This window comes from Chiloscyllium punctatum, chromosome 9 (genome assembly GCF_047496795.1).
Source record: "Chiloscyllium punctatum isolate Juve2018m chromosome 9, sChiPun1.3, whole genome shotgun sequence".
NCBI lineage: Eukaryota > Metazoa > Chordata > Chondrichthyes > Orectolobiformes > Hemiscylliidae > Chiloscyllium > Chiloscyllium punctatum.
This window is the reverse complement of record NC_092747.1, coordinates 38,814,136-38,828,543: the sequence shown is the minus strand read 5'-3', so window position 1 is coordinate 38,828,543 and position 14,408 is coordinate 38,814,136. Positions and strand designations below refer to the sequence as shown.

Here is a 14,408-nt window from a genome sequence, read left to right as displayed (position 1 = left end):
CAAAGAGAGAGAGTATGTAGCAGGGAAAGATGTACTATAGCTTCCAAATCAGTTTCAAGACCGCAGCAACTGCTACTGAAAAACTCAAACTAAAAATCCAGATTCTATGACCTCACCCATTCAGGCTGCTTGTATTGTTCCAATTTTTAAAAATCCCAAGGCCTCACAAGCTGTTTATTTTGTTGGATTCAAAGGGACAGCCTCACACCACTGTCTTTAAACCAATCTTCAAAAAAAAGAATCATGACAAAATGCATGTCTTAAAACCATAGTTTCATCGCAAGTCGCACTTGCAAAACATGAGTTAATGGGAATCACGGGGAAAACTGCTGGTTGACGGTGTATCTAGTGTAAATGAAGATGGTGGTGGTGGTGGTGGTTTTTGGAGGTCAAACATCTCAGCCCCAGGACATCACGTCAGGAGTTCCTCAGGCCTGATCATCTTCAGCTGCTTCATCAATGAGTTTCCCTCCATTATAAGGTCAGAAGAGGGGATGTTTGCTGTTGATGGTACATATTTCACACTGCCCGTGGCACCTCAGAAGCAGAAACAGTTGTGCTAATGTGCAGTAAAATCTAGACAATATCCAGGCCAAAGCTCATTAATGGTAAGCAATATGTGTGCCACAGTCAAATGACCAGCTCCAATAAGCTAATAAATAATTTAATTGTCGCCCCTTAATGTTTACCATGTCAAATCTGCTACTATTAACATCCTGGTAGTCACCACAGACCAGAAACCGAATGAGACCAACCATATAAATATGATGGCTATAGGAGAATGATATTAGATTAGATTACTTACAGTGTGGAAACAGGCCCTTCGGCCCAACAAGTCCACACCGACCCGCCGAAGTGCAACCCACCCCATTCCCTTACATTTACCCCTTTACCTAACACTATGGGCAATTTAGCATGGTTAATTCACCTGACCTGCACATCTTTGGACTGTGGGAGGAAACCAGAGCACTCGGACGAAACCCACGCAGACACGGGGAGAATGTGCAAACTCCACACAGACAGTCGCCTGAGGCGGGAATTGAACCCGGGTCTCTGGCACTGTGAGGCAGCAGTGCTAACCACTGTGCCACCGTGCTGCCCACCGAGTAGGTAAGAGGCTAGGAATTGGCTGCTGGTCAAGATTTAAAATTTTCATACTAGTATTCACATCCCTTCGTGGACCAACTGCTCATGATTTTGACAACCTGTATTTATTTCAGTGCTCACACTTTCAGAGCCATGGTTATATTGCCTTCTTGTTGTAGCAGGGGTTTGTTTTTCAATTAATACCCCATTATTTCATTGTAATGGGTTTCTGCCATTTGTATGTGTGTGTGTAGGGGTATGTGTATATTTTGAACCTGCCTGTGTGAAAAATACATGAGGTAGGCTGCATTCATAAATAGAGCCTCAGTATCATTTCTTATAATCCTGCCATACATGGAGCTGCTGCAGATGATGTGGAAATCGACAGATGCAATGGTATGATTGTAACATTGTTCAATTGACTGAAACTGACAGGAAGCTTCAGAGAGCTAATAACCCAGAATTCCATGCTAATATTCTGCAGATCTGGGTTTAAATCCAGCCAAGGTAGATGGCAACATTTGAATAAATTATATGAAATAAAAAGCTTGTCTAATGTTGGCCATGTAATCATTGTCAAAGTTCATAAAAAAACCATCTGGTTCACTAATGTCTGTTAGAGAAGAAAAACAAACCTCGTGTGGCTTCACTGAGACCCAAGATCCTCTTAAAGAGTTGTTGCTCCAGTATTTTCCTGTCCTTTGATTTTTATTCATTTTTATTCTATTTTACAGATTGCCCTGGCACCATACCAGCACCTGGAGGAAGATATGAACAGTCTAAAACATGTTCTTGAAATGAAAAATCAACAAATCCATCAACAGGAAAAGAAAATTATCGAATTGGAAAAACTGGTGAGGAGAATAACAAGAGTTGTGTTCATGACATTTCAGTGCATCAGATCTGATGTTTCAGCTTGCCACATCTGTGCAGTTTTTTTGGAAGTACCTCATTGCAGGAACAACGCCATATTGTGTATATACAGCATCCTGTTGCTCAGATTTGGTTGAATGTTAATCTTCTACTTTAAGATGGGAGCAATCTGGTTTAATATTGCCAACTATGCAGAAATAGTGCTGGTTGTGACTTTAAAGTCAATTATGTTCAAAAGTATACAATATGTTGCCTTCTTTTTCCTGTTTTCACAAAGGGAAACGCCCATTGGTTTTGACAAAATACTCAGTATAACTTTTTCTCTTCAACCCTCTTAAGAGATTTTCAGACATGCCCCACCTCTTCATAATTTTCTGGCCATAATGTGACAGAATACAGGGTTGAGTGCCCAAAACCTGAGTGCTGTTTTGGAATGCAATGCCACATGCCTAGACTACAATTGGCCTTGTCACCTTCAAGCTAATTCCTTCATTATAGGAAGGGCGTGGAAGCTTTAGAGAGGGTGCAGAGGAAATTTACCAGGATGCTGCCTAGACTAGAGGGCATGTCTTATGAAGAAAGGTTGAGGGAGCTCGGGCTTTTCTCTTTGGAGAGAAGAAGGATGAGAGGTGACTTGATAGAGGTGTACTAGATGTTGAGAGGCATAGATAGAATGGATAGCCAGAGAGATCGTCCCATAGCCGAAATGGCTATCATGAGGGGTCATAATTTTAAGGTGATTGGAGGAAGGATTAGGGAAGATGTCAGAGGTAGGTCCTCTACTCAGAGAATGGTGGGTGCATGGAATGCACTGCCAGCGGTGGTAGTATAGACAGAGACATTAGGGACATTTAAGCGACTCTTAGATAGGCACATGGAAGTTAGTATACTTAAGGTTATGTGGGTTAGTTTGATCTTAGAGTAGGATAAAAGGCCGGCACAACATTGAGGGCCAAAGGGCTGTACTGTTCTATGTTTTAAATAGATCTGGAAGGCCCAGTTTCAATCACTACTTTGTGCCTTGGGTTGAGGAAGGGCAAATTGTATTGGTACAGTTTATTTCTGTTGGGAGAATATGAGTGCAGATCAGGGCTCAGACAGGATCAGGATCATATGTGGTGCTCTGAGTAATATAACTTGCTGACATTTAGCAGTACTTTGAACTTTTCTCACATGACAAGGAGCTGATGAGATTGGATTTACTGCCGTTCTTGCACTCCACCCCATTTTACCTTCCATTTTACTGATCCAGTCTGGTTAGTTTCCCACTAGGCAAATTAGCTGATGGATATGTATTTGTCCACCATCCAGTACACAAACCGTATTAAGAGTCATGAAATTGTGGAAGTTCTAGATTTTTTTTTCCATGTTCTCCTTATGACCACAGATTAGATATTTATTTCCAGTTGTTTTAAGAAACAGAAAAATAAACACACTTTAAAAAGAGAGAAAAGGAAGAAGTCAAAAATAAAAATGGAGACAAAAGTTAGCAGTTGCATTTGTTTAAACATGGTACAGCTACAAATAAGAGATACACAAGTTACATTTATGTGCCTTAAAGAACACTTACATTGTATGGTCCTGTTTTATTTCTGTCATGCCAATGTATGTTTGGACCCCACACATCGAATACATATGTGCAGTGCAGAATCTCACTTCCTGGGAGCCCCTCTCAGGATTTTGTAAACAGAACCTTTTAATCTCTAATGAATAGAAAATGGTGTGGATCACGCGCATGATTTGTGAGTATGTAACCTCAACATTCATTTGAAAAGAAATCTACCCACCAAGTCTGCTTATTCACTCTATTTACCAAGGCATTGTTCTGAACAAACACAGAAAATGCTGACGCAACTCAGCAACTCTGACAGATCTGGAGAAAGAAAAATAGGGTTAATGTTTTGGGTAAAATATAACTTTGCATCAGAACTTCTGCAAATGCTGCTATATCTGCTGAGTTTCTCCAGCATTTTTTGTGATTGTTTCAGATTTCCAACTCCTGCAGTTTTTTTCCATTAATTTGATTGTTCTGAACATCTGTTAATAACAATATCACATTAAAACCCAGAACAATGGCCTTCTTGCTATGTCGGCAGTCCATAAGACTATTAGATCAATGTTGTTACATAATAGCATGATACGTCTTCATTTATAAAACAGTGTTATTATCCCATCCATGTAGGCTGAGAAGAACGTGGTATTAGAAGAAAAAGTTCAAGTTCTTCAGCAACAGAATGAAGACCTGAAAGCCAGAATTGACAATAATGTTGCCTTAACAAGGTGAATAGTCACACACCTTATAATAAAAAAGGCTTTATAGCTACCGATGGCAAGCAACTATTGGGTCCCTTGAGATGATGAGTAGCATTACAGCTATGTCACACTCCCGGTCAAGACTAGTCATTGGAAGGATACCATTGAGCACTGGCTTCTGCGAGGAATATGGAGCTGACCATCAGTTTTTGAAATCCTTGTTATTACTTTACTTGCATCTGTTACTATTTTGTACTGAAACATGGTCCATCGGGTGACTTATTGAGATTGAGGCCATTGAGCCAAAGGATAAGACAAAACACTCTTTAATTTTAAATTAAACCCTTTTCAAATTTCCTTTGGGCTACTAATGTGCTATGTGAGGAGGAAGGGGAATGTTAACTGTATCTTCACAATAAGCTGACTGATAGACTACTCAGAACAAATATATTTATTTTCTATTTGTTCTTACAGACAACTGTCTGAGGAAAATGCAACGCTGCATGAATATGTTGAAAAGGAAAGCAAGGAAATGAAAAGGCTCAGCCGAACAAACGAGGAGCTGGTCTGGAGACTCCAGACGGGAGAACCTGTTAGTCCAGTCAAAATATCCGCCTCATCGTCAAATTTCCAGTCTTCTCAGGGCACACTTTTTCCATCAGCAGTGAGTGCTAACCCAAGATGATGAAAAGGCATCAGAATGAAAACACATGGGCCATCTTTATGTTACTCAGCTCAGCTTTAACTGCTGAATATTATGCTTGGTTTTGCTCAAAGAGTCAGCATTTGTAAATGATAGATTTACAGAAGTTGCTTTGAGCATGCTTATTGGCATACAGCAACCAGCAAGAGGATTTACTATTGAATCCCCAGTAGTCCTTGCTATTGAAATCCGAGGAATGCATTTTCAGTGCATTAGTTCTTAAGATGAACCCTGTACAGTTGATGGCTGGAAACTGTATCAAGATGTACCTATTATTGATCAGGTATGCAGAAATCAAGGATGGAGATTTTCCTTGACTAGTTGGGCTTTTTTTTTAAAAATTGAATCCAAACTTTTTTGGGTTCTCTAACAAGTTTGAAGATAATTCTTGTAACTGAGAGTTCAGGATTTTGCTTTTTGCTGTTAGTATTGGACAGAAGTGCAGAATTATATATTTTTACACATTTGTTGAAATATCTTAGCCTGGTGCCTCTTTTGAAATATGTCCTGAACAGATTGTGATGATCACTTCTACAAATAAACCTCCACATCTCTAAACCACTGAATTGAGGGGGAAACAAATGCAATCGGATATCTCTAGGTGGTGCTACAGATTGATGATGTGTGCACCAGCAGCTTGAGATGGAACAAAACTACTGTCCTTGACTCAACAGCAGTTTTTAAGCTACACTCCAAAGCTGCCTTTACTTTTTCTATTGTGTCACAGGAAAGGTTATTCTGTAGCAGAAGGTCAGTATTAAGTAACCTGAAATCTTTTTCTGCTGTTGGTATTTTCCTTCTCCACCCAAGTGATGGTTAAGGTGGTGAATGCACTGCCAGTTGTATAGCTCTAGCACGTACCTCATGCAGTGAATGTAAATAGTTACAAACTTTGGAAATATAGAAATAAAGACTTGTATTAGTTTTTTCAGTATTGAGATGCAGGCACCCTACCTACAGGGCATTTAATTCAAAAACCTTAAGCAGATTGCGACAAGAAGCCCTTCCTCAAAGGCTCACCAAGGCCAGAAAATCAAACCAGTCCTGTGTGCTGACATTTGCTGAGCTCAGTTGTTCAGGTTGTACTGCATGTCTGAATCTAGGTAAGCCACATACCAGTGTGAACTGAAGTCTCCTATCTGCTGGTTAAATTTTAACGAACGGCAGAATGTTTCTAAATATTCAGAAAGCATCAGCGATATTCAACACAAGAGCTGGAACAAAACTTGGAAACTCGAAAAGAAATTTAATTAGTGGCGTTAACAGTTGCTGTTATGGATGTAGAAGTGATTGGTGATACTGTCTGAGGGCTAGGCCAGGAACAAAAAACATCTGGGGTTCAAGCTTGCTCACCAAAATCATAAACTAAAGCATATAGTCACAGTACCAATTAAGAGATTATGGATTGAAGAGAATATGCATTTTGTACGCAATAGTTACGTTGTGCAGAATTGATGAAGTTTAAGAAATAGTCCATGTTTTCAGTGTTTTGTTCATGTCTGTCAAATTCTGCATGTCAGGAAACCATAGGACAAAATCAGTCATCATTTGACATCAAAAATAACGAATCAAGTGTATTCCCAAAACACATCAATATCTTTCAGAAATTTGTTTCAAGAGGAATTATTGTTGAAGTTGGTTGATATTTTTACAATATTGAGACAAATTAACAGCTTTATCATTCTGATAATTTATGTAGCTGTTGTATAATATTGCATCCCTTTGCCACATTCAGAAGCAAATTGAGACAACATAAGGACAGCGAGAGAGCAATAGGTAAAGTGATAGCTATGCTGTATTTTCTCTGGCAGTTATGGATATTTATTTTTTAAAATAACTTACATTTGGAGTCTCAATACAGGTTGCCTACAGACGTGTACTAAGTCAATTTTTTCCTAAGATTTACTTATGCTAAATTAATTCCCACTTCAGTGTCTTCCTATTTTTCTCAAATCTGGGAATTCTTCAAGAGAAAGTGGCTCCCTTTTGAAATTGATTTATTCTACAGGATGCAACCTTATCTGAATTTATCCACAGACTCCATCTCCTGAGTAAAGTGTTGGGTCGATACCAATAAAATGCCAGCAGCAGAGGCAAAAGACCCATAGCTGGTAATTAAGTGGTTCAGTTGGCCTGTGGATGGGAGGACTGTCCTCAGTTCCTCAATAGATAGAATGCCATGGCAGCAAGGAGATGATAGACACTCTGCCCCACCCACCCATACCTTCTCTCGTCATTTTATGGTTCCATCAGCCAACCTCCATCTTGGGGCTATTAAAGCTCAGTCCTCAGTTTGTGACATTTGGAGACTGTGAATGCAGATTGCATGATGGGAGAAACAAGACAATGCAAATGGGATTACTCTCAGGTGCAGGCCATAGAAATTTAAACCCAAACAATTGGATCCATTTTACACTCATAATGCACTCCACTTTATCCTCTAAGACTCTGTTTTGACAAGGTGCAATATTTACAATCATTCCATACATTTTATTGTATGCCATATCACTACTGATGCATTCAACAACTAAATTGAATTAACTTTATTTTCATTATCACGTTCAGAATTGTAGAGCTACCCTTTTTGTTGGTAAATCCTCTAATATACTAAGGTTTGGGGCCCAGAGCTAATAATGGGTATTTGTTTTTGCGTTGAAATGGAACTAACCAATTAATGCCAATGACATGTTTTACCTAAAAATTTTTCTGAAACATAACTTTAATCAGGACATGTATATTATAAATATTAAAGATTTTTCAGCTTAATCTCATTACTTTTGAGTAGGTAGTCCTGGCCTTTGGAATCATTTGGAATGTGCTGGATCCCTAAAACACCAGTTCTGTTTTGTCCAAACCCTACCTGTGTACTGTATAATCATGTAGATTTCTCATTCTCAAGTACCTTCCATCAGCTTTTCAGGTGGAACCATCCATCTCCCTACTATTCTGAATGAAACAAATTTTGATCTCCCTTCTAAATCTTTTGCTGATGATGTTGAATCCATGACCTTTGTTACTGGCCAGTTGGATTTTCTCTTTCAAAACCACTCATCATCATAAAAATTATTATTGGTCACCTGTTCAAATTGGAATAGACAAGGCTAACTTCTCCAGCCTCCCCTTAGAATTCAGGTCCCTCATTACTGATTACATCTTGGTAAACAATCTCTATCTTCTCTAAGTCCTTTGATTTTTCTGGAATTCCCTAGATGTTACAATGATCTCTGTTGATTGAATGATAGCAAACACAATCCCACTGTTCACAGACAGAGGGAAAGAGAAAAAGGGGAATTATTGGCTAGTTAGTCTAACATTGATAGAAAAATTGCTGTGTAGTAACTGGACAATTGAAAGATCATAATTTGACAGAATGAGATTGACATGGATTTATGAAAGGAAAATCATGTTTGACAAATCAATTAGTGTTTCTTGAGGTTGTGACAAACAGGATAGATCAGGGAATCACTCCATTTAGATTTTCAAAAAGCATTCTTACATACATAATTATCAATTAGAAACAGAATTAGGACATTTGGTCCATCGATACTGCTTTGCTATTCAGTAAATTCATGGCTCAGCAATTTTGTGCATTCCCAATTCCACATATCCACCTAGCCCCAATAACCTTGACTCTCTAGCCCAACAAATATCTATCTCTGCCTTAAATTACTCAAGGACCCCACCCACACCTACTGTCTTATAAGGCAGAGAGTTCCAAAGGTGCAGTTTGCTTTGAGAGAAAAGATAATTCTAATCATCGCTGTCCCAAAAGGGCAATACCTAATTTTTAAATGGTGCCCCTGTTTCCTGACTGACTCACAAGAGGAAACACTCTTCTTAAATCCAGCTTCTCAGAACTTTTCAGCAGGATGATGTCTTATTCACTATACTTCAATCAAAACACAACTCAAAAACTCGTGGAAATAAGCCTCGTTTTTCTATCTCATCCTCATAGGATGATCTGCTTATTCCAAGTGCCAGTCTAGTAAACTTTCTCGAAGCTGCCTCCAATGCATTTGTGTCCTTCCTTAAATAAGAACAAAAATGAACACAGAATTCAAGATGTAGCCTTGCCAATGTCCTGTGTGACTGAGGCGAAACATTCAAACTTTTTTTTTAACTTTCTCTCATATTAAAGCATAGCATCCTGTTAGCCGCTTTAATTACTTGCTGTACCCACAAACCAGCTTTTTATGATTTATACATTAGGTCAACAGCTAGGAATTTTGTAGTTGTTTTCATTTAAGTAATACTCTTTTTTTTATTCTTTCTGCCAATGAATTTCAGTTGAATTTCAATGAAAAACTTCAGTTTTTCCTACTTCATCATCAATCTACCAGAATTTTATCCACTCACTGACCCTATCTATATCCCTCTGCAACTTTATTTTCTCTTCACTACAAAGTTTTCTGCCTAACTTTGTGCTATCCATAAATTTAGGTACCATACTGTTTGCTCCCCTTTTCCAAATCATTGATATAAGTTATAAAATACAGAAGACGCAGCAGAAGCCCTTAGGGGACTCTACTCATCACATCCTGCCAATCAGATAAAGACCCATTTATTCATACTCTCTGTTTTTTTACAGCCGGTTAATCATCTTTCCATTCTAATAAGTTACCTCCTATATCATGAGCAACTTTGCGTGATAACCTTTGTATGACCTTGTCAAATGCCTTTTGGAGATCATGTAGAGTATATCACCATACTTCCCTTTATCCACAACGCATGTTACTCCTTGAAAGAATGCTAATCAATTGATTAAATATGATTTCCTTTTCACAAAATTAGATTGTTCTCAATTACCTTCAGTTTTTTAATAAGTTCCCAGTTATAACCTCCTTAATGATTGATTCCAGTTCCTTCTCCACAAAAGACATTGATGATAGATAAGTTATATTTGTTGCTTTCCAATCTGATGGAACACCTTTAAAAAATCTAGTGAATTTTGAAAAAGTAACAACAATCCATCTGCTATCTCATTGGCCTTCTCTTTTAAGACCCTAGGATAAAGTCTATCTGGATCCCTGCACTTGTCAACCTGCAGCTCTGTTGCATTGTTCAATACCTAGGGATTGGAATTTAACCACGTTTCTCTCTTCCTTCCACCTCCTGATTTACAGTTATCACTAGAATATTTTTGTATCCTTTACAGGGAATAAGAAGCAAAATATTTGTTGATAACATTCACCATTTCCTTATTATTCCATTCTGACTGTCTAGACGACCAACATTCACTTAATCTATTCCTTTTTCAATATTGTATAAATTTTTGCCAGCCATTTTTATGTTACTAGATTACTTCCTCTCATACTGTAATTTCTTTCATGATACATCTTCCAGTCATTCTCTGTTGCTCTTTTATATTATGTCCAATTATCAGGCTTACCACTTTGGGTCAGCATGGTGGCTCAGTGTTAGCAGTGCTGCCTCACAGCACTAGGGACCCAGGTTTGATTCCAGCCTCAGGCGACTGTGTGGAATTTGCACATTCTCCCAGTGTCTGCCTGGGTTTCCTCCAGGTGCTCCAGTTTCCTCCCACAGTCCAAAGATGTGCAGGTTAGGTGAATTAGCCATGCTAAATTGCCCATAGTGTTCAGGGATATGTAGATTAGGTGCATTAGTCAATGGAAATGTAGAGTAATAGGGTAGGGAAATAGGGATACTAGGTGGGATACTCTTTGGAGTGTGGTTGTGGACGTGTTGAGCCAGATGACCTGTTTCCACACTGTAGGGATTCATCAATTTGTCCTTGTGTAGTTATATACTTTTTTTCCTTTGATGCTTTTCTTAATATCTTTAGTTATCTATGGATGGTGGATCCTCCCCTTAGAATTTTTTTTGATAGTTTAGAATCTCATTTCACTTCATCTAACTTGACTTCTGATAAGATTATTTTCAGGTCTCCAGATTGTAAATGATGCCAACCAATAACTTCAGCACTTGTAATCTTTCTCAATAATTTGGAGGAGGGAACCAGTAGTAATGTTTCCAAGCTTGTGAACAATACAAAGTATGTTGGAAACATAAACTTAGATAATTTAAGTGGGAAAGGACATGACAAATGAACATTATATATAATGGAGAAGTGTGATTTTATTGACTTTGCTAGGACAATAGAAAAATAAATTAAAATTATGAGAGAATAAGAAGTGTCATGGAGAACTTGTTCATCGATTGTAGAAAGTCAATATGCAGGTATAGTAAGCATTTAGAAAAGTAAATGATATATTTGCCTTGCTTACAAAAAGAGAATAAGAAATTCTACTTCAATTATATAGGACCTTGGTGAGTCCTTAGATGGAGTATGGTGTGCAGTTTTGTTCTCCTTATCGTAACAAAGTGCAACTAACTCTTGAGGGGAGTTTAAATCAAGTGGAGATAAATACTGTAGAGTTTATAAGAATGAGGTAATCCAACTGAAACAAAATTCTCAAGAACCTTGAAAGAGTAGATGCTGGGAGAATGTTTTCCCCGGCTGAGGAATCTTGAACCAGGGACGACAGTTGAAGAATAAGGGTTGACTACTTAGGATTGAGCTGCGGAGAAACGCGTTCACTCAGAATGTTATGAATCTTTGCAATTCTGTGCCCTGATGAGTTGGGAATATCCACTTATGGAATAAGTTCAAAATTGAGATCAACAGATTTTTGGATACAAGGGTATATTAGGGCAGTTGGAACTAAAAGTGAAGATAAACTTGCCATAGTCTTACCAGACCATAGGGCTGTTCTCTCTCATTAGTGAGAGAGAGAGAGAGAGAGACCAGAGGGTTACCATGCCTCAGGTGAGAGAAGAGGTTGACAAGGAAAGTCCTTCATGGTAACCTCAGACAGTGAGGAAATTGAACCTTTACTATTGGTGTCACTCTGCATCACAGATCAGCCACCTAGCCAACTGAGCCCTTCATAAGTCTTGACCTCTTCATTGTCCAGTCAGTCTGGAAGAGTCAAATGGTCCACTCCTGTACCTACTTCTTCTATTACAATAGTAAGGTATGCACACATAATTAGCTTTTCTTACAATCAGTACCTTCTGTCATATAAAAATACCAGCTGAAATGATCACTTTTTCTTATTTTTGTTTAACAAAATGTTCCACTCCACTCCGAAAGATGTTGTCTTTCGCTGTATTATAGTTCTTTGGATGCTGACTGTCCTCCTGTAGTTCCTCCACATGGTCAACATGAACCACAGTCTGCAAAGGCTGTTTATTTTTCCAGGAGGGCATTAAAATTGAGGCAAATGGAGAGTCATCACCTGAATGACTATGCACATGCTTCGAGCAGAATGGACCAAAAGGTGGTCTGCAGTGACAATCCTGAATTTCCTCCCTTATTAGCATTGTTAAGGACAGTTGGAGGGCTATGCCATTGATGACTAGTTAACTCAAACCAACCTACTGCTTGAATTTGTGTCTGTTCTTGGTATGTATAAGGCTGTACCATAATGGATGATATCAAGTCATTAGGAGAACATAAAAGTACTTTTTATTGCAAATTGTTTCTGTTCTGGGACAGCTTTTACTGGTGCAGTAACAGGGAAGCAGCAGTACTCTGTACTTCTGAACTGTAGATCAGAAATTCAGCTATTATTTAAATACAAGTTATACTGTTATTTCTGGACAATTTCAGTACTGATTGCTTTCTATTTAACTCAAATGTTGATCTGATAAGTATCTGAAAGAATTTGTATAATGTAACACAAACGTCAGGTATTTAAAGTCCACACTGATTGGATGTGTCCTGTGGACACACAGAACATAGTTTGTTTGATACGTAGAATAACACAAGTGTCATTTAGTTCTAGTGTTTGATGAGCTGTGAAGAATTTGTATTTATTTCTGCTGGTTGCATTGGATTCTGAGAATTGAGTGTAATACTGCACTGCATTCTGTAAGTATAGCCATGCTCCTGCACAATTAAAGATGGAAGCATGCAAAGCCCATTCCCAAAGTGTCCTGTGTTGCTTACATTTCTGAATCCTTGATGAATGGGAAAATGACATAACTTGAAATGATTGATATATTCTTATGAAAGACAAGTCAAGGACTTTTGCATCTTGCATGACATTACAATTCTGTCTCGTTAAAGCTAAATTTGGAAAGTAACTGAATTACTTTTGAAAATCGATTTTTTTAAAAGTGATTTCAATATATGGAAGTTGATGACCTTATTGTGAAGCTGCGAATTAGTAAGCTCAGTCAGAGTAAATATATGGCCAGCCCATGCTGAGTTGGAATAAATGTATCAATCAAGTCACAGGCCTAAGTTAAAAATCACACAACACCTGGTTATAGTCCAACAGGTATATTTGGAAGTACGAGCTTTTTTGAAGTGCTACTCCTTCATCAGGTGGTTGTGGAGAATGAGATTGTAAGACACAGAATTTATAGCAAACGTTTTAACAAACCTGTTGGACTATAACCTGGTGTTCTGTGATTTTTAACTTTGTACACTCCATTGTAACACCAGCATCTCCAATTCAAGTCACAGGCCAGCCACTTAGCAACGAGGGAACCCAGGCACAGTCAGACAGCAGGGCTGGAATGAGAACTCCGCTGCCAATAGAAGCACATTGAGCCTTGCATGCTAAGGAACTTTCAATGCCTGAACCAGTCAAGAGGAACAATGCCTTGCATCCTATCTGCATTTCCAGATAGGAACTCTAAGCCCTTGTTCTGCAGTATCCTGTTCTGCTACTTCATTGGTTTATTGCTCATTAATACTGATAGCGCCACTGCATTTATCAATAAGTGTTAGTACTCAGGTTATAAAACTGGGATTTTCGTCATATCAGGATGGTTCAGAAAACTGAAACTTGGCAGGAAGGACTCTCATTTCTGTGAGAAAATGGTGTAACAGGAATATCGCTGGTAATCTAGGAACACGAGCTAATCCTCTAAAGAACATGGGCTTGAATTGGCAACTGGTGGAATTTTCAATTCCAGATTTTTAAAAAATTTAAATCTAGTGTTAGTGAAACTGATCAGGAAACTATCAATTGTTGTAAAAACCCATTTAGTTTCCCATTATCTGCTGTCCTTACCTCCTCCGGCTGCAAATCTCACTAATTGACTCCACAAGCCTCAGATATCACCTTGTAAATCATTCCGTTGTACAAGTGGGGTGGGTGCTAAATGCTATCAATGCAAACATAATGCTCAAGTGTTTATACTCAACACAATTAATGGGTTGGCTGGGGGGGGGGGCAGAGTTAAGGGGCTAGTGTGGTTGCAATGTTTTCAAATCTGTTTTTCTTGACAACCCACTCCCAAGGCAGGAGGAGGAAAAAGAAAGAGCTTGAGCCCCAAGACCCATTTCTGTTAGCTGCTGAATCACATCGAGAGGGGTCACCTCAGCAGGAGGTACCATCATGGCCTTACACCTGACTCTCCACTATTGCAGGGACATTCACCTTGATGCATTATCTATTATAGAGTGTCTCAGTTCTGTAGTGAGCCCATTCTGATGCAAGCTAGAGGAGGAAGAAAT

General features: G+C 38.6%; 1 protein-coding gene across 6 annotated transcripts in view; it reads left to right on the top strand.

Annotated features, from left to right (window-relative positions):
* LOC140481308 (microtubule-associated tumor suppressor candidate 2-like) overlaps nucleotides 1–12,854 on the top strand; it is a 452,512-nt gene extending 439,658 nt beyond the window's left edge. For all 6 annotated transcript variants that reach the window (XM_072577285.1, XM_072577280.1, XM_072577282.1 and 3 more), the window contains 3 exons: nucleotides 1,821–1,940; nucleotides 4,142–4,239; nucleotides 4,687–12,854. In XM_072577285.1, coding sequence (XP_072433386.1) covers nucleotides 1,821–1,940; nucleotides 4,142–4,239; nucleotides 4,687–4,897 — 429 coding nt within the window. In that variant the 3' untranslated portion in view covers nucleotides 4,898–12,854. The remainder of the gene's footprint in view (nucleotides 1–1,820; nucleotides 1,941–4,141; nucleotides 4,240–4,686) is intronic.
* Nucleotides 12,855–14,408: the final 1,554 nt, after the last annotated feature.